Source organism: Neophocaena asiaeorientalis, unplaced genomic scaffold (genome assembly GCF_003031525.2).
Source record: "Neophocaena asiaeorientalis asiaeorientalis breed wild unplaced genomic scaffold, Neophocaena_asiaeorientalis_V1.1 scaffold603, whole genome shotgun sequence".
Lineage (NCBI taxonomy): Eukaryota > Metazoa > Chordata > Mammalia > Artiodactyla > Phocoenidae > Neophocaena > Neophocaena asiaeorientalis.
This window is the reverse complement of record NW_020175662.1, coordinates 30859-50689: the sequence shown is the minus strand read 5'-3', so window position 1 is coordinate 50689 and position 19831 is coordinate 30859. Positions and strand designations below refer to the sequence as shown.

The 19831-nt window shown below is 33.8% G+C and overlaps 1 protein-coding gene across 1 annotated transcript; it reads left to right on the top strand.

The window, feature by feature from the left end:
• Positions 1-5133: 5133 nt before the first annotated feature.
• Positions 5134-18983, top strand: PPM1A (protein phosphatase, Mg2+/Mn2+ dependent 1A). Its single transcript, XM_024731476.1, has 6 exons — positions 5134-5186; positions 7917-8770; positions 11090-11207; positions 15372-15480; positions 16901-16958; positions 17910-18983. Exons 2-6 carry the CDS (start codon positions 7937-7939, stop codon positions 17937-17939), a joined length of 1149 nt encoding a protein of 382 aa, XP_024587244.1. The 5' UTR covers positions 5134-5186; positions 7917-7936; the 3' UTR covers positions 17940-18983.
• The last annotated feature ends 848 nt before the right edge of the window (positions 18984-19831 follow it).

Here is a 19831-nt window from a genome sequence, read left to right as displayed (position 1 = left end):
TATATGCTTTGAGTCCTTATATATCTTTTTTTTTTTGAGTCCTTATATGTCTTAAAATGTCTTTCCCCCTATACACATGAATAATAGTTTGGATGATTATGTAATTAACCTTAACTCTTAGAACTCTGTTTATTCTCTACTTTAGTATTCAGTTTTATAGTTGGCAATGGCTGATACTAATTTGATACTCTTTCCTTTGAAGATTACCCAAGATTTTCCTAGAAGCTTATGTTATAGGTTTTTTTTTTCTTTTCCTTGAATTTCTTCAGTTGTGGGTGAATAGGGGTGGGTTTTTAGCAATTAATCCTACTAGATATTCAGTGAGCTTTGTAAGTTTGAAGACTTCTACTGAGGGAAAAATTTCTTTTTTGATTATAGCTTCTCTGTTTTGTCCATCAGAAAGTCTTATTTTTTTATGTTTATATTTATTCCCTGGGTGTACTCATTCTGTTACCAAATTTTTAATATTTGCATCTGCTTTTTCTTTGGAGCTAATTCATTCAGCAAGTGTTTATTGAAGGTCTGCTGTGCTAGGGGAGTCCAGAGTATTCAAAGGAGGCTCTCCAGAAGACCTGATACTTGAGTTAATAATCTGAAGAATGAGTATGAATTGGGTAGAGTAAGAGAGGAAGGAATAGCTTTTTATAGAGGAAGTGGCATTTGTTTATGTTATTTGGAGGAAGGGGACATGACAAGTACTAGGTACTGTAAGAAAGCCCTTACAGTTGGAGTAGAGAATGTTATTGGGGGGGCGCATTATGAAGTAAGGTAAGTCTGGAGAAGGTTGATGGGCGCCTGACTACTCAGGGCTTTCATGTGAGCCATATTAAGCAGTTCATTATGCCCCCAAAGAGAGGAAAGCCATTTGAATGACTTATATTATAGAAGTGATACAGTGAAATTTGTATTATATTATCTTTTTTCTTCTGGTTTTATTGAGATATAATTGACATACAGCACTATGTAAGTTTAAGGTATACAGCATAATGATTTGACCTACATACATCATGAAATGATTACCACAGTAAATTTAGTTGAACATGTGTCATCTCATGTAGGTACAAAAAAAATTTTTTTTCTTGTGATGAGAACTCTTAGGATTCACTATCTTAAAAACATAAATATAGCATACAGCAGTGTTAATTAGTCACATTGTACCTTACATCCCTAGTACTTATTTATCTTGTAACTGTTAAGGTTGTACCATTTAACTACCTTCATCCATTTAATTCCCTTTCACACCACCCCTGGTAACCACAAATCTGATCTCTTTTTCTGTGAGTTTGTTTTTTGGGTTTTTTGTTTTCTTTGAAGTATAATTGATCTGCAACACTATGTTAGTTGCTGGTGCACAACATAGTGACTTGATATTTCTGTAGATTACAAAATGATCACTGATATTTGTATTTTGAAAAGTTTACTAAGGTTGCAGTTTGTAGAATGAATTGGAGGGAGGCCAGCATGCATGTGAAGAGACAAAATAGGAGGCTGGTATAGAATAATGCATTGAAAGATGATGGTAGCTTGAAGACTATGGTGTTAGAGAAAAAACTGGGCAGATTTGAGAATACTTAAGTAGAATCCATGGAACTTGATGTTGGACTGATGGGAGATAAAGTAGAAAGAGGTATCAAAGATATGTCCTTGGTTTCTATTCACTTTGATGAATGATGGTGCCATTCACTGGCAAAAGCCATGAAAGAAAAAAAAAAGAAGAAAAACCGATATGAAAGAGTACCTTGGGAGCTAGCATAGAGTGAGAAGAGGGCCTAGGTCTAAGCCTTGAATGCTAATATTTAATGGCTTGAGAGATGAGGATGGGCCTGCAAATAAGACAAGGTTGGAAAAGCTAGGGTAGGAGGAAAGCTAGGAGTGTGTAGCATCTTGAAAAGCCAATGGGAAGAGTGTTTCAAGGAGTATTGTGTTGAGTGCTGCTCTGAGCAGTCAGTCAGACAAGGGCCAAAATGTCCATTGGGTTAAGCTTGGAGGAGCTTGTTTTGATGGAATGGCCAGACAACAGTTCGGAGCATCAACACTTTTTAAAAAAGACTTTGAACTGTAGGGGAAAGAAAGAGGCAGGAGGTAGCTAGAGGGTCGGAGCACAGGCTCCGTACGCACAGGCTCAGCGGCCATGGCTCACGGGCCCAGCTGCTCCGCGGCATGTGGGATCCTCCCGGACCGGGGCAGGAACCCGCATCCCCTGCATCGGCAGGCGGACTCTCAACCACTGCGCCACCAGGGAAGCCCTAAAGACTTATTTTTAATGGATGACATTTGAGTGTCTTTAAAAGTTGTACTCCAATAGAAAGGGGGAGGTTGAATATAAAGGAGTGAAAGAGGATAGTAATGTTATTATTCCTGGGAAGACATATAAATTGTGTAAGATTCCTTTGAAGCATGGGCTCCAAAGCTCTAACAGAGGGATTTAACTTAAGTGAGAGGACAGAGAGTACTCTGTTACAACAGAAAGGTATGAGGATAGGATGGGTACCAACATGGGTGGGTTTGTATGTTTGGAATCAAGATGAGGAAAGACCTGAGTTCTAAAAGAATTCCTCAAAGTGATCTCATTTATTGTTTTGTTTTGTTTATTGTTTTAACTGTGGTATCTATTTGGCTATTCATTGTCTCTTTTGAAAATTTTAGTTCAGTAATTGTTTTTCATTTCCATGAACCTACTTTCAGAGTGGTTTGTTTGCTTTTTTTGTTTTTGCTTTGGTTGACAGCTTGCAGTTGTTTCATTCATTCAGTGTCATCTCATAAATTGATGGGTGTTTTCTAGTTTGGAGCTAATGAATACTGAGCTCACCCACCCACCCCCAATCCCCACCTTTAATTTCTGAATCTTTAAAAATACATCCTCTTAGTTTTCTCTGCTCATTATTATATTTTATTTAGCTCGTGTATTTGAAATTGGCATTGCCAGAAATTGCAGTTAGTTCACTGTTGTTTTCTATTAGTCTTGGACAAAAAATAAAAGTTGGATTTCTTGCTTTTCTTCCTTTTCTCTTCTTCTTTACCTTTCCTTCCCTCCTCTTTTTTTGGTCATTCACCTTTGGTAGTTTAGAACACAAATAATGTAGAGTAGGCAGAGGAAGAAATGACACTAAAAGAAGTTTCTGCTTTCTTCGGTGACCATCTTCCATGCCTCTCTGCCTTGTGTGTTGTCTTTTTAAAAGTACATTTTTAGATTTCCATTACTTCATTTGCAGATATACAGGATGGCTTGTGTAGGAGAATTAGAGTGTTAGTCCGGAAACCTAGGTCCTTTTCTCAGGCTTAGTGCTGAACTAGCTTTTTGACCTTGGGCAAGTCATTCTGTTTCTCTGTACCTTCTCATTTGTAAAATAGGTTTAGACAGATCATTTCTACATTTTGGCTCCGATTATTTATACAAGTTATCAAAATAAAATTTGTACATATAAATGTGTGACTATTTTTGTAATGATTAGAAATTTCAGACTCCAAATGGGAGAAAAATTACCCAAGATTGATCTTTTTTTTCTCCTCAAATTGTGTTAAATTTTGTCCATGTGCTTATGTGTCATTACCATAGATAACTTTGAGATGGTTGCCTTGGATTACAAAATATAATTTATGAATTACCTTGTTTCATAGCTTGGGAAGTTAAAAGTAGTTTATGTAGCCTAGATTATCCTTTGCAGAGAGATGTGGCCACAAGGACTTTGTGCACCTTCTCTGAACCCCGTCTGTGCAATAAATTGCTTAGTATTCTATTGTTCAGTAAGTGTGCATTCCAGAGGTCAGCTGACCATTTGTCCTCATCTTTGACAGTCTATTCATACATAAGCGTTAGTGGGCAATATAGGCTATACCAAAGGTTTGGTAGTAGTAGAGAGTTCACTCCTCACTGCAAATGACTTCAATGTTGCCATGTTATACACTGCTACCAGTGCTGCTAACTGGTATTCCATTTTTTCCCTTTTCCCCCAAGAAGCTTCAAGTCTCTCTTGCCATATAGTTTTTTCCCTCTGGATTTCCCCCAACCTTTAGATTTCTTATTTCTTATGGAGGTCTAGTCCAGATTTTCCTCCCCAGTTTTTATAATCAAACCTATCTCAGTGCTCATCAAACAAAAGTTAGCAGCATCTACCCTCCTTCAAATGCTTGTTTAGCAGTGATCTTTTGTTATGTTGAGTATATCTTTTGATCCTTAACCCCTTACTTACATATCTGATCAAAGTAGTGTTTCTCAGAAAAAGTAGGGCTTGCTGTAAGAACAATTCTGATATCAATTACTAAGAGAATATAATTTTCTCAACATTGTTTACATAGTCTATTTTGTCCTCTGTTAGTGGAGCACCAGGGCATTCTGTATTATATACTGTGTGTCCATAGGTAAACAGAAAAGAACCCTGTAGTGTTTTAGTCTTCGATTTTTTACTAAAGGACTCTGCCAGAATTGTCAGTTTAATAACTCTTGTTTCATGGCTAATATGGTGCTTAGGGATCTTAACAGTGGAATGAATATATAGAGCTTTTTTTTAACTTGGGATAATTCTGAGTGGATTAAACCAAATGACCAGGTTCAAGACTCTTCATTATGATTGTGAGATCGGTTTTACTTAAATAAAAGGCAGTTGCTGAACTTTAATGAATACTTCCTGACTCAGCCTTAGGATTTTTCAATTTGGGAGTTTGTTGGGTTTTAAAAGACAAAAAGGGTCACCAAACTTTCTGATTATATCAAAGATGAGTTCAGTCTTATGACTGTCATAGTACTTTGTATTGAAATGTTCAGATCCTCTGATAATGCTAGTGTTGTGGTGAGACCCAGCATGTGCTCAGAGTAGATTTAACACTAGGTGAGAACTAGAATTTCTCTCAGAAACTAACTTAAACTTTCATGGGCAAACTGAATCGCCTTGGGATTTACTGTTTGTAGATACATGCCAATTTAATAACTTGACTAAATAAAATACTCTTTAGTAGTCCACTTATGGAAAATAACTATGTATTTTTTAAAAGTAAAAATTATTTACTTAATAGGTACTTATAGTATGTCATAGTACTTATAAGTATGACATATTTATAAGTACTATGTTATAGTATTTATAAGTAAATAGTTTCTGATAACTACTATTTTTATATAACTATCTGCTGTATTTTGTAGCTATAGTTGGCTGCTTCACCAGGCTTCTACAAATTATTCAGAATCCCAGGAGGTAAGATTTCTGAATCACCTATTTTCAGTATGTAAAAGTCCAGACACAAAATTATTTGCCCTTGACTATATTTTTGCATTTGCAGTAGAGCTGGACCTAAAATTTTATCAGATGATTGACTTGGTTTGTTAAATTTTTATATTTCTAATATATATTTTTCGAAAGTTGGGGTGTTTTTTTTTTAGAAAGCACATACCCTGTTTATCTTCAAAGAATTATTTGGTAGTTTCATATCTATATATCTATCTATCTATATCTAGATAGATAGATAGATAGATAGATATATCTCTGGAAAATAACTACTGGACTTTTCTATAAAAGGGAGAGGGAGAGTAAGATCCCTGTTAGGTAATATCAGAGTCTAGATGTGTTGTGTATGTGGGAATGTAGTCATAATTAAATAGTTTCCATTTGCTGAGTTCCTCATGTTTGCTCTGCTCTATGTGGCTACTTCGCAGCAACATTCAGAAGTACGTATTAATATATGCCCATTATACAGATGACGAATGCTAGATTGGTGGTATCAAGTGTCTTAAGTGTACAGTTGTCCCTCAGTATTTGCAGGGATTGGTTCCAGGAGCCCCCATGGATACCAGAATGTGTGGATGCTCAAGTCCCTTCTATAAAATAGCATATAGTACAGTGAATATGGTGAGCCCTCCATATCCAAACCCGAAGATGTGGAGGGCTGACTGTAACACCTCCCACCTCCCCTTTAGCCTAGCTAAAGTAGTTGAGGTACAGAGATGAGGCAACTTGCTGTTGACCTTCAGCAGATGACTTAACCTCACCATGGCTTAATCATCTTCTATCTACCTATCTATCTAGGCTTTCCATCTAATCTTTACAACAGATACACAGATGCCTAGATTCCAACCCTACTGTGGAAATTCTGGTTTTTTTAATCTTAACTTTTCAAAAGGTCCACAGATAATTCTTTTGTACAGCCATGACTGAGACCATTGCTGTAGTAGTAAATGGCGCTTTAGAGCCAGGCAGGCTTGAATTAGAGACCTGACTCCCCTCAACTTGTCTGATGAGTGACGTTGGCCAAGTTCTTTAGTCACACTAAAGTTCATCTATAAATTGAAGATAATATTATTACCTACTTTAGAGTGTTGTTGAGAATGACTTCAGGTAACAGTTGTAAAACACTTATCAGTGATTTAGAATTCATCTTAAACATTGTCTGCTATTAAGGTATCATTACTATTGTATCTTTTGTCCAATCAAAACACTCACCCTTGCCATATTGTGTATCAACTTGGTGTCAGAAAGGTAATTTGATGAATACCACCATAAGGAATGAATAATGGCTAGTTTTCATTATTTAACCTCCATTAGTGGAATTGTAATAGGACACAGACAAGTAGGCAGGAGATCATTTTATCATACCAATCAGCCAGACTTCTCTGCTGTGTATTAGTTTGGCCCTCGTAGGATAGAGAAGGAGGGAGAGGTTGCTGGGAAACTGTTTCCTTTCTGAGTTGTTTTTCTTTTTCCTTTCTCTCTCCCAGCTTCTTCTCAGAGCTTAGCATCATCAATCCCCTAATCTCCTAAGTGCATCCTGATTTACCTGGGTACTTTTCCCCACTCCTTCCCATCTCACCTTAACCTCCATTAAATCTCATTGTATCCTTCTTTCAGATTAAAAACTAAATTGTGGCTCATTTGATCACTTGGACCCCAAGGCTCTACATTCTAGGCCATTACTCTAGTAAAGGCCAACTGTCTTCCTGCCTTGTGTAAGCTCATTCCAGACCAAGGGTTTTAGCTTTTGATTATTGGGAAAGGATTAGATTAGCTAAGCTTTCAGGCTTGTCCACAGTGCTGTCCTAGACCTTTTGATCTCCTTTTTTGTTTATACCAAATGGTTATAGAGTACCATATGATGATACGTGTTATTACCACTAGATTAGGTTACAGTAGATGAATTTTATTATATCTACATATGACAGTCTTTGTTATATGTATGTATAATTGCTTTGCAACTTGAAAATTGAGGCTGAACCACTTACAGGTATCTAATAACTTATTGGCTTTTCAGAGACTGAAAAACCAATGGAAAAGGTAGAATTTGAGCTAGACGTTAAAGGATGGGTATACTTATTTCTATAAGTAAGGAGGAAAGACTTAAGGGAAGGAGCATGCAAATTTGAATCATTGTGAGTAGATCGTTTTCTACTTTTTCAGAGAGTTGATGTAGTAGGAATAAAACTAGATATTTGGAATCAAACTTTGGAAAATCCTGAATGTTCAACTAAGATGTTTGAATTAGTAGGCTTTTGGTATGTCCTGTGAATTCATTTATTTGTTTTTTCTTGATTAATATATACATACAACTTAGTTCTGAGATTCCCTAAGAGATTCACATATTCAATGCATACTTAACCACTTGACATGGTTCATGTAAGCTGATGGCCACTGCCAAGTCTCTTTTCTATTTCAAGTACTTGTTCCTTGGGGAGAGTGTCAGATCAGCTACTTTTATCATGATGCTTACTTCTCTCTGCCTGTTGTACATTCTGAGCTGTGCCTGAACAGCCTTTCCCCCAATTCTTCCTTGTTAATCATCAGGTTCCAAGTCAGCAGTGAGTGTCTGCTTATCACAAGAGTTGTGAATTCTTATTTAAAGCTTTCTTGGTATTTCCTTCTCTCTTAAAAAGGTTGTTGGATATGTAGTTTGTTTATAAGATAGCTATTAACTTTCCTGTTTCTCTTCCTTTGCAGACCTAGAGGATCAAGACATAATGGGAGCATTTTTAGACAAACCAAAGATGGAAAAACATAATGCCCAGGGGCAGGGTAATGGGTTGCGATATGGGCTAAGCAGCATGCAAGGCTGGCGAGTTGAAATGGAGGACGCACACACGGCTGTGATCGGTTTGCCAAGTGGACTTGAAACATGGTCATTCTTTGCTGTGTATGATGGGCATGCTGGTTCTCAGGTTGCCAAATACTGCTGTGAGCATTTGTTAGATCACATCACCAATAACCAGGATTTTAAAGGGTCTACAGGAGCACCTTCTGTGGAAAATGTAAAGAATGGAATCAGAACAGGTTTTCTGGAGATTGATGAACATATGAGAGTTATGTCAGAGAAGAAACATGGTGCTGATAGAAGTGGGTCAACAGCTGTGGGTGTCTTAATTTCTCCTCAACATACTTATTTCATTAACTGTGGAGACTCAAGAGGTTTACTTTGTAGGAACAGGAAAGTTTACTTCTTCACACAAGATCACAAACCAAGTAATCCTCTGGAAAAAGAACGAATTCAGAATGCAGGTGGTTCTGTAATGATTCAACGTGTGAATGGCTCTCTGGCTGTGTCAAGGGCCCTTGGGGACTTCGATTACAAATGTGTCCATGGAAAAGGTCCTACAGAGCAGCTTGTGTCACCAGAGCCCGAAGTCCATGATATTGAAAGATCTGAAGAAGATGATCAGTTCATTATTCTTGCATGTGATGGTATTTGGGATGTCATGGGAAATGAAGAGCTCTGTGATTTTGTAAGATCCAGACTTGAAGTCACTGATGACCTTGAGAAAGTTTGCAATGAAGTAGTCGACACCTGTTTGTATAAGGTAGCTAGACTTTTTTTTTTAGATGAAATGATTTTATGTCATCTTAATTACTACTCTAGTATATAATCATCTTAGAACCTATAGTACTCAGAAATAAGTTTTTGGTACAATTGCAGGATACTTTTCATCAATTATGAAAATAACATAGGAATACTTCTTAGAAATAAATTACGCGGTTACCAAAAATGCAAGGGTTATAATCTGAATGTTTGGTCTTTTAGTAACCATGACTACTTGAGCTTTTTACTATTGTGGAATTTTATCAAAGGTAAAAGACTGTATCATGTTTTAAAAAAGGGAATGGGGAGGGTTAAGCCTCAGTGTCTATATATGAAAAGCATTTTAGAATTTTAATATTTTATTTTTACCATGTGATATCTCAGTACATTTATGGAAATACTTTGACACTATGGTCTAATGAATCTGTAGCACCAACAGAGGATTTAGTGATCATTTGGTGTGATGTAATAGAAATAGCCTTGGACATGGAGTCAGAAGAACTTGGTATGAGACTGTGTATGACTTCAGGTAAGCTATTTAAATTGTCTGGAAAATCAGTTTCTTTAATTGTATAAAAAAGAGAGAGAAAGAGAGATATTATTACCCTGTCTCATGGGGTTGTCGGAATGATCAAATGGGATCATGTATATAGATGAGCAAGAGAAGGCTCTGCGGACTTAAGAGTCAGACCTAGAATCAAATCTTAACCTCTGTTACTTTTGTACTCTATAGTCTTGAACAAATTGTTCCACCTCTCTCAGCTATTGAATGGAGAAAATAGTATCTAACTCATAAGACTGTTGATGAACTCATGTATACATATGAAGAACCTAGTTTTAGCAAACAGTGTGTGCTTGATACATGCTGCTCCCTTTTCTAGAAAAGTTAAAAATGTTACACAATTTACTTCTTTAGTTGCAGCGCTAAGACTAGAATCCAAGTCCTTGACTTAGGTGCAGTGTTCTTTACACCACAGTTCTATTTTGTCAATAATGCTCATTAACTAATTCTTTGTGTTTGTTTGTTTAACAAATGGTGATTTTATAAAACTGTTCTGAGGCTGTATATTTGATGTCCTTTTAAAACTCAGAAATAGAAAGTCAACATAATATTCTCTCTGGTTTTATATGCACAACTGCCAGCTGTACTTAAAATCTTAATTAAAAATCAGGTTTATGTAACATCCAACACATATGTTAAAAAAATCAATAGAGCAACAACTTGGTAGTACACACTATTGTTGTTAATTTCTGAATTTGGGGGGAACCAAACAAGGATGCTTATGTTCTTTGTCCCTTTTAGTATAAAAAAGGGAAAAAGTAGCATTCATTTGTTAGGTTTATTCTGTAGCGCTTGAGAGTTAAATACTTGTTAACTAAATTAAAAGCTGTTTTCTTGAGAGACTTGTTCAGATTCAGATATTAGTAAATTATGACTCAGATTCTACTTTATCTCTTCTGCATTATGCTCTGTTTTAAAAATTGTTCAGTATCTTATCATTTGCCTCATTTTTATACAATTTTCCCCCAATATTTTAAATATTAAATTCTTTGTATTGTTTGCTTAAATTAATGGTATAACTTCAATTTTCCCATATAGGGGAATTAAATACTTAAAATTTTAGAACTCCAATTACTAATAGGAAGAGGAAGTCTGATTTTTGGGGAGGCCAAAATTGATTCAAGTATTTTAATTATAGCATTTTGATTATCTAGGTGCCTTTAAAAACAAATGTACTTCCTAAAAGTTGAACCTTTTTTTTAAATTATGAAAGTTAAAAGCTGGTTTATAAACTTTATATATGTAGTTTTATTTCTAATTCCATATTTCTACTTATTATGAAGCAAATTAATTAGTCCCATAATTTATTTTAAATGTAAATTTGTCAAAAAGTAAATTTCTCAAGTATATGTGTAACTACAGATCAAATCATGTTGTAAAGAATATCACTAGAATTTTCTATCTTGTTGAATGAATGTATGTATGTGTATTTGTGTTAGGTATCACTTCATGTTAAGTAGGCCACCAGTAAATGTTCAGAAATATTTGTTTTATAGAGCTTTAAACTACTACTGCAACAATCATTTTTTTAATCTGTAGTGTTTCTCTCCTGTCTTTTGGAGTATTGGTTATTCTGTATACCATATGTACAATATATGTATTGGGGGGTGCCACTCCACATGTGCATGTATATTTTTCTCTCCTTAAAAACAATATATGTTTTCACTAGAACAAGTATAATTGGCGTGACTGTAAAGGTTCTCAAAGCTTTGAAGAGCAAAAAGAAAACAATATTTTCTCAAACTTTTTTCTTCCCAGGGAAGTCGAGACAACATGAGTGTGATATTGATCTGTTTTCCAAATGCACCCAAAGTATCGCCAGAAGCAGTGAAGAAGGAGGCAGAGTTGGACAAGTACCTGGAAAGCAGAGTAGAAGGTGGATCATTTAACAAAAAATAAGTAGCTTTATTAAAGAAAAACCTCAACATAATCAAACTTTAACATTTTAGCTTTTAGATCTTTACATGCCTTTGACATTTAGTGTACAAAAGTGGGAAAGGGCATTTCTGTAGTAGCTGTTTAGATATTTGTTATTGTCCTATCACAGTTATATTAGAAATAGCAACTCGGATGGCCCAGTACATTCTGTTCAGGATACTTCTGTTTAAAAAGGCTAAAGTGTTGTGTGCTTTCAAATTCTTTATGAATTCATTGGCATGAATAATTTTATGCCAGGAAAGTCTAATTTGTGGTTTATTTAATTATAAACAGATTTTTTATGATGGTGATAATTTGAATACCATCTTTCTGTGTAAAGCTGTGTGTATGAATTTAAGGTCTCTGGGACTTGAAAAAAATAACTTGAAGATCATAGCCTGGTTATTAACAACTTTCATGTGCCACAGCTTTTAAAAATTTATTTTAAACTGTTCCAAAGCTTCTTGCCTAAGCCATAAACTGTTTCACCTAGACAACATAAACCTGAATAGAAGACATACCTGGCATATATCTCTACCTGGCAGAAATATAAATGCTGAATAAAATCAAGAAATAAGTTGGGAATTACAGAAGTGTATTTGTCATAATTCTGCAAATTACTTTGAGACAATTAGAAAGGTATTTGTAGCTCAAGTGTAATGCCTTTAAATATTTGAAAAACTTTTAAATGATCATTGATGCAGCTACTATTTGCCATAACTATTAAGTCTCCCCAGAGAACTCCAGTTTACTGCATATATGCGATAAGCATGTAGATTATGCAGTTTCTTTAAGGAGAAAAATTTGACATGCCAATAATAGTGTTAAAATGCATTTTTGGCTCCTAATGTCATTACATTGCACGTTAAAGACCTTTAATAGCATGCAAACATTGATACACTATTATATCCTGCTGTGCCTGCATTATTAAAATTAATACGCACTTTAATTTTGTTTTCTCCCTTTTTGCTGTTTGATACCAATTATAATTAGTCTGATATTAGAATTATGGTTGGTTTTGATTTTTCAGTACTGTCTGGAGCTGCTATTTTGTTTTTATTTCTCTCACCTACTTGATAGTGATATATCTAGTATGTGTATATAGTATTTAGTATTTCATTCACTGGACATACTATTCAATGAGTTTGTTTCCTCACTGTTTCCAAGGATCTTGGAAATTTTTTGTTTTAAGTGATTCATTTCAATATAAGTTATCAGTGAGATAAAATATTTAGAATGCTACCAAGTCATAGCACATTGGTTCAGACTGCTGGTTAGTGGAAAAATATGAAACCTGAAGAAGAATATGTATTGGGATATGTTGATATTTAATTTATTGGCACTTTAACCTGAGTGTACATGTTTTCTTATCAATTTAAAGAAATAATTCGTTTTATTTACTGTGAAATGGGGTCAAATTTTAGAAATGAATTGCTATTTTTTCTCTTTAGTGTGCACTCTTAAGTTTTTGATGCAATTCTAAATAATTGCTTTAGATAAGTAATTTTATGTTACAATATTAAGTTTTATATTGCTTATTATCAAGCAAGAATTGCCACCTGAACAGACTTTACATTAATCCTCAATATTTTTGGTATGTTGAAGTGTTGTTATACTTGTATTGTTCAACTGGAGATTATTATGTCATAAATTAAATACAGTATTATTTACTGAGGTAGATTTGATGAGACTGCATCTAGTTAAATAATACAGTAATTAAAAACCACTACTATATTTAAAAACATAGAAAGAATTAATAGAAAGAATGTAAAACATAGAAAGAATGTAACTATTTGCATTGTAAAAGTTGTTATATATCTTAAAAAGTGATAAATACTGCAATCAGCTTCCAAAACAGGCACTGAATACCTTTTTCTTTTTTTCTTTCTTTAAATACATGCCTTCACTAAATTGCTGTGACCTATTAAACCTCATTTTATTTGCTTTGAATACTTTTGGCTTCTCTGTCCACACCACAGAAAAGGACAAAGGCTTTTTAGCTCTCCTCCTATGATATTCTAAATATCATAGGGTTGTGAAAAGATTCAGCTCATGATTTAAACCATACCACTTAAGGTTGTGGTCCTTCTAAGCCAGTTTAAGAGGATACTTGTGTCATGTATGTATTTTTATTTGCTACTGACTGCCCAAGCTTTAAAGTTGCTAATTTGGAGATAACTGATAGAATCCCTCAGGCTTGGTGGAGGGGCGGGGGGGCAGAATATGTTTATACATGAGTATGTGGAACATAGATATTCTATACATATATATTCCTTAATAAAAGCATTCGGTCTTTTTATAATTCTAATTAAAATGTATAGTCCAAGAGCAATTAAAGGAATATTTCTTAAAATTTCTTTTTCTTTTTTAAAGCACAAAGAATCAAGGCTAGTGTAGTATTAATGGTCAGATAGTTTAAGTGTATTGTCCCATGTGGAATAGGAGATATAACTGTTTTTAAAGTCTTATATTATTTTTTTAAAGAATTTGTCTTCCTGTAATTTTATTCACAATTAAAATATCCTAATTTTTATATTTTAACAAAGGAGATGTATGAAACATCAAATATAGATGATTCAAGGTAATGTTTTTAGACCTGAAACCATCATTGATTGAATTTATCATCAGTGTTCATTTATATTGTATCTAGTTATCTATCCAATAATTGTATTGGCTTAGCAGAGACTGTATGTTAAGTGTATTACAGCTTTAGATTGTGAAATTGTGCAGTTTAGGTCAACATCAAATTCCTTTATTTTTGTACAGCAAATTTCCAGCATTAGAATCATGTAGAATAAATATACTAGATGTTAAAGATTATACAATAAAGGAACTTGGCAAACCAAATCTGAGATCCTTGCTTTTTGTTCAGATTAAAGACTGGTTTTTTAAAAAAGCAAAAAATAAAAGATGGTAAAATTTGGCCTTAATCCTCAAAGGACAGTTTGAGCCATTTAAAGAAGTATGGGTAGCAATGTCTGTCTTTTAATATGTGGCTTTAATGATGAATTAATATTTTGAAGCTTGATCAAAGGATGAAAGGTCTTTACATGCATTGTTATTTTCAAAGGTATTTACAAATTGAGAACTAGAATGATCTACAATGATGACAAAGAAAATTTCTTAGTGTAAATAATGGAAAACAAAAAATTGAACATATAACTTAAAAATATCCTTGGCATGATCTTACGTTTAGAATAAATATGCTGAAACTCCAGGTAAAGACTTCCTGTACTTAAAGTGAATAGTTTGAGAGCTCTTTAAGTTGTCTGTGCATAATGGTTGGTATGTTGTGGTATGAATAACAATATGCATCTGCATGGCAACACTGCCGATCATATCACTCTATCCATTTAATAACTGAATGTTTTGAAATTAACCATTTTAAATACAGTTGTATGGTTTATCAAATTTTTTCTTTTTAAAAATTTTGTCCTGAAATTTAGCCTTTTTCCATTCTGTAGGCTTTGTTCAAACAATCAACTAAGGAAATGGTATATATCTATTTATTGCTTAAAGATACTTTAGACAAAAGTTAAGCTGAGAGTGGTGTTCAAGTACATGACCTATTCTGCACATGCTACTTATCATTTTGCAAATATAAACATATGTAAATATGATTTGGGTTAGTATATAATCAGTAAATTCCCCATACTTAAAGGTGTTTTTTTCCTTCTTTCAAATCTTGAAATTATTTTTTTTTAAAAATCTGTGTACTGTATTTTCAGGGCAAAGTTCAGGAAACATGTTTCCAGTCTAAAGAGAGGAGTTAATCTCCTCAGATGTAATTAGTTGGCATCTTAAGAGGAATATCCTCATTTGTACACACATATCCCTGATTATGGTAATACATTGATTTTAATATGAAAATTTTTCACATTTTTATCTTGTTTATTTTCATTCTTTGAAGTTTCTGGAAAGTATTGTATCTCTTGTATCATTTTGTACATCCCTTTGTCATCAATTTTCAAAGGTCAATTTGATTTTTATTTTTTTATATAGTTTAGAAAATCTCAGATGTGGTAAATGCCATCTTTAAAAACCTAAGTTATCTTTGTTTCAGTTTTTTTAATTATTATTAAATTTGGATAACACTTACAAAAAAAGTACTTCTGATTCCCAGAAATCATAAAGAAGCAGGGGGAAGGCGTCCCTGACTTAGTCCATGTGATGCGTACATTAGCGAGTGAGAACATCCCCAGCCTCCCACCAGGGGGTGAATTGGCAAGCAAGTAAGTTATAGTCTGCGTACTCTTACCATCTGTCTCTGTACATGAAAATGTTAGGTGTCCGTTGATCAAATGTGTATTTACCTAATTTCTAAAGTGAATTCAAAATGTTTAAGCTGTGGTTTGGTGTTTTTCAGTATTAATGATATATGGTGCTTACTTAGAATAGGTATCAGAATATCATTGTAACTAATTACACTGAAGGCTGTCTTCAGTGGAGGCTTGGATTACACTGATTGCCTCATATAGCATAAATGAGGTAATACAGTGAAAGAAATTTTTAAACTAAATTACATAGTACTACAAAATTCTAAGTATCATTATTATTCCTACTAGTATAATTTGATTTTCTTAATCCCTGGATAACTGAACACCCCATGGATGAGCGTTTTTCTCTTCTTCCATCTGGGCCATTTTTCTGTATCTCTGATTTTCCTAGTGTTTTTGGTTGTTGATGCTGGTTGGTTGGGTTTTGGTGTAAGGCAAGATAGGTAAATGCATTTCTTGCTTTTTTTCTCTTTTCACTTTAGTTCCTAGAACTGTGGGCTAATATGTGTTAGATACTAAGTTTACATCTTTATAAACTACAGTAGAGACTTTAAGCAATTTTATAATTCAAGGCTTAAAACATTTTTACCTCAGATATCCATGTAATTGACCTACAAAGATATATTGACTAATTTCCTTGATCCTCCACTTGATCTGTAAGTGTAGCCATGTTCTTTAATCATTTCATGTAATTGTAAAACTTCCTGTTTGAAGGTTTTATTTTTTGGAAATTGTTTCTTCCGATATGATCTGTGAAATGACAATAAAATTGCTTCAAATCAGTTTTGTAAGTAGGGAGGCTTATAACTTATAAATACCACTACTGATTTTTTAATAAAATATTATACAAAAAGTAATTCCTAGACGCCAGGGAAATGTCATATTTGACATTTCAGTTTTAATAGCGCTTTTTTAAAGGGGCATTATGAAAAGCAGAAATTTAAGTGTAAAATATCTAAATTATTTTACCATAACAGATATTGAAGTTATTTCTACTTCACAACATTCAGCTCTTAACCAGAATATATTAATATTATATCTTAAGAACTGCATTGTCATTTCTGACTCATAACCACTAAATGCCAGTTCAAACAGAAGTAGCCCATATAGACTGATTTTTTTTCCAAGCCATGACTATTTTGTCTTCTATTAATTGCATTAGTAGAGTGTTACATTCTAGAATAAATTCACCACTACTTTAACAGTGGGGCCCAAATATCTTAAAGTATGGCTCACTTATTGACAGTAAGAAATAGAACTAAAATAATTTAAGTGTATGAGTATCTTTGACATTTTAACGAACACCTGGCTATGCGTTACTAAGCAGTTTTGTGCTCTGAAGAATTAACTTTCTGCATTTTTTTTCTTAATTTAGGCGGAATGTTATTGAAGCCGTTTACAATAGACTGAATCCATACAAAAATGATGACACTGTAAGTGGCATTGAGCTCCCTCTGCTTTCCCTTCCCCTCTACTCTAAATGCATATCCTTCCTACCTGTTTTTGCAGAGCTGTTCATTGCACCCATTCTCTTACACACACCCCTGACTGCTCTGAACTCTGCCAGCACCACAGTTCTAGTGCTTGAGGATATAATCATGGTGAGTGGCCATTTAACTCAAAAAAGAAGAAAGTCCCTTTTAATTACTCTGGTTTTTTTAAGCCTCTCCAAGCAATCAACTTCAGAAGTTTTCCGCCACTAAATGTTTTTTTGAAGTTGGGAATATCTCTGCTCAGAATCTTGAATTAATTCTGAGTTTTGTAAGCAGCTGTAACAGAGCTTCAGAATGCCCATCTCCATTAATGCCCATTCTTTGCCAAGAACCCTGCATATTTCATTTAAATACTAGAGAATTCTGTTTATATAAAGACATTTAGAATGCCCTATTCTCCAGTTAAGTTTCCTGTTACAATTCTGTTGTCGTATGGTGATTACAGAAAAGTGGTAACTTAAAATCATTTGGGCCTGGCTCTGAAATATTTTATATATTGCATTATGAAACTTCCTCAAATCTCTTATTACTTGAGGTTTTTATGCAATAAAAATTTGTAAAGGTAGTGTTCTAAAAATAAATTGGGTTTATTGAAGAGAAAAATAAAATTCTTTTTAGTAGTTGATTGGTTTAGAAATACATTTGGTCAACCTCATGGTAAAATCATATTTCAAATATTTTATTCCAAAACAAAACAAAGGGTTCACAATTCTTTGAACAGATTAAATATTGATATTTCATAAACACATGTACACATATTATATATTTTAGAAAACATTTATATTCTAAAGGTCAGCTTTACAAAACCTTATCTTTCTGCATTACCCAGGAAATAATGCATCTCTAAGTTTTAATTTAGTTCCTTGTTTTGCTTTGTTTCCTTTTATAAAGGACTCTACTTCAACTGATGATATGTGGTGAAACTGCTCATCTAGCCATGGAGTTTACCTTCACCTCCAAGGGAGAGTACAGCTCAACTTCCTTGAACCTTTTAAACATCCATCTTCAACTTTAAAGAAGGGCATGTATGACATGGGTGAGAGTGATTACACCAGAGAACTTCAGCAGTACCACAGCTAGCCCAGAACTGATTTTTTTTTTTTTGTAAATTTGAGACTTACGTAAACGTGATTTCAAACCATAATTCATGTTGTAAATCAGACTCCAGCAATTTTTGTTGTATGATTTTGTTTTTTGTAAAGTATAATTGTCCTTGTATAAAATGCTCATATTTAATTATGAACTGCTTTAAATCACTATCAAAGTTATAAGAAATGTTTGGCTTGTTGTGTGACGCAACAGATATATAGCCCTTTCAAGTCATGCTGTGTTTGGACTTGGGGTTGGGACAGGGAGAGCAGCAGCCATGTCAGCTAGACGCTCAAATGTGCACGTGATTATGGAGAATTATTCCAAAATCTTACAAAGCTGAATATCCAGGGAGTTAATTGAAAACTAGTTTAATGTTTTTGGCAGTGGGATTGGCATTGTCGATAAAGCTGGTCCCTTCATTTAACTGTTCTAGGTTCTCTCCTTGTTGCCATGAGTATTGCAGGTAATACAATATATTCATAAGAATATCAATCTTGGGGCTAAAATGCCTTGATTCTTTGCATCTCTTTTACAAGTCCTTACATTTAATTACTAATTGATAAGCAGCAGCTTCCTACAAATAGTAGGAGACTGCCACATTTTTGCTATCATGATTGGCTGGGCCTGCTGCTGTTCCTAGTAAGATATCCTGAATTCCATTTTATCAATAAAGCTTGATTTAACAAACAAGAAATTTAATCATGTATGTGTAATTCCTCCTTTACTCCGCCCTTATTTTAAAGCACCATACCATTGTAAATGAGAATTTTTCTCATGGGGAAAGATGTTAGTCTCTTTTAATTGGAAAATACTGTAATTCAAGGCATAAATGGAACTGTTTCCCTTCCATTAGAAAGACTATAAAAGATTTAAGTCTCTGTTGTTCTTTGATCTATTTTTAAATGGGTTTCTTTCAGGCTGCTTATTTTTTCATTTAGATGTGTTATCAGCCTGAATTTGCCTACTGTTCAGTTAAAATAATTGTCAAAGCTTGACAATCTAACAATCTATCGTAGGGGTGTATGTGTGTTTGTGAGTGTGTGTGTGTCTGTGATTTTTAATTAGCCCATGTCTTTAGAATCCAAATAGTTAAGATGTATTTAGTGATTTGAAATATAGCATGTTGATAATATTTAGCTGTCGGCCTTTAAAAATAAAAAGCTTAAAGAATTGTAGATATAAAAATAACCTAATTTAATTTAGGCTTAAATTCCTCTGATTAAGCATGTGAAAGTAAGTTTTAAAATCTGTCACATTGAAAAGACTCTACTGTTCTGTGCCCTTCTGTATTTTTGTCTCTTTAGGTTGAATATTGTATTTAATCACCATGTAATTTAATCATTCAGTAAGCAGATTCCCCACTAGAAAACTATTAAAATGTAAGATATAAATACAACACTGAATACAAAATCAAAACTGTGTATAAAAGGTAGTATAATTTTGTTATATTTGTTTTTTCCCTAACTTGGAAATATACGTATTTGTATATATATAGCCTTAAAACTAATGTAAAGTTAGGGGAGTATTGGGAAGAGTAATGTGAAATATCTCAGACTTAAGTAGTTATATGCCAGCAAAATCTTTTCATTATCCCTCTTATTTGGGAGGTGATTAAATGTAACTTAATTGTATTTAATTTATATCTTAATCCGGCATGAAGAAAAACAAGTGCTATTTATATTTAGAAATTCATAACAGTTGGAATTACAGAACCAATTCCG

Excerpts from the sequence above, each read along its gene's own strand:
- PPM1A (XM_024731476.1), top strand. The coding sequence starts at position 7,937 with ATGGGAGCATTTTTAGACAAACCAAAGATGGAAAAACATAATGCCCAG. Across the intron at positions 11,208-15,371 it reads CCTGGAAAGCAGAGTAGAAG|AAATCATAAAGAAGCAGGGG; the intron begins GTGGATCATTTA and ends TCTGATTCCCAG. Across the intron at positions 16,959-17,909 it reads CATACAAAAATGATGACACT|GACTCTACTTCAACTGATGA; the intron begins GTAAGTGGCATT and ends CCTTTTATAAAG.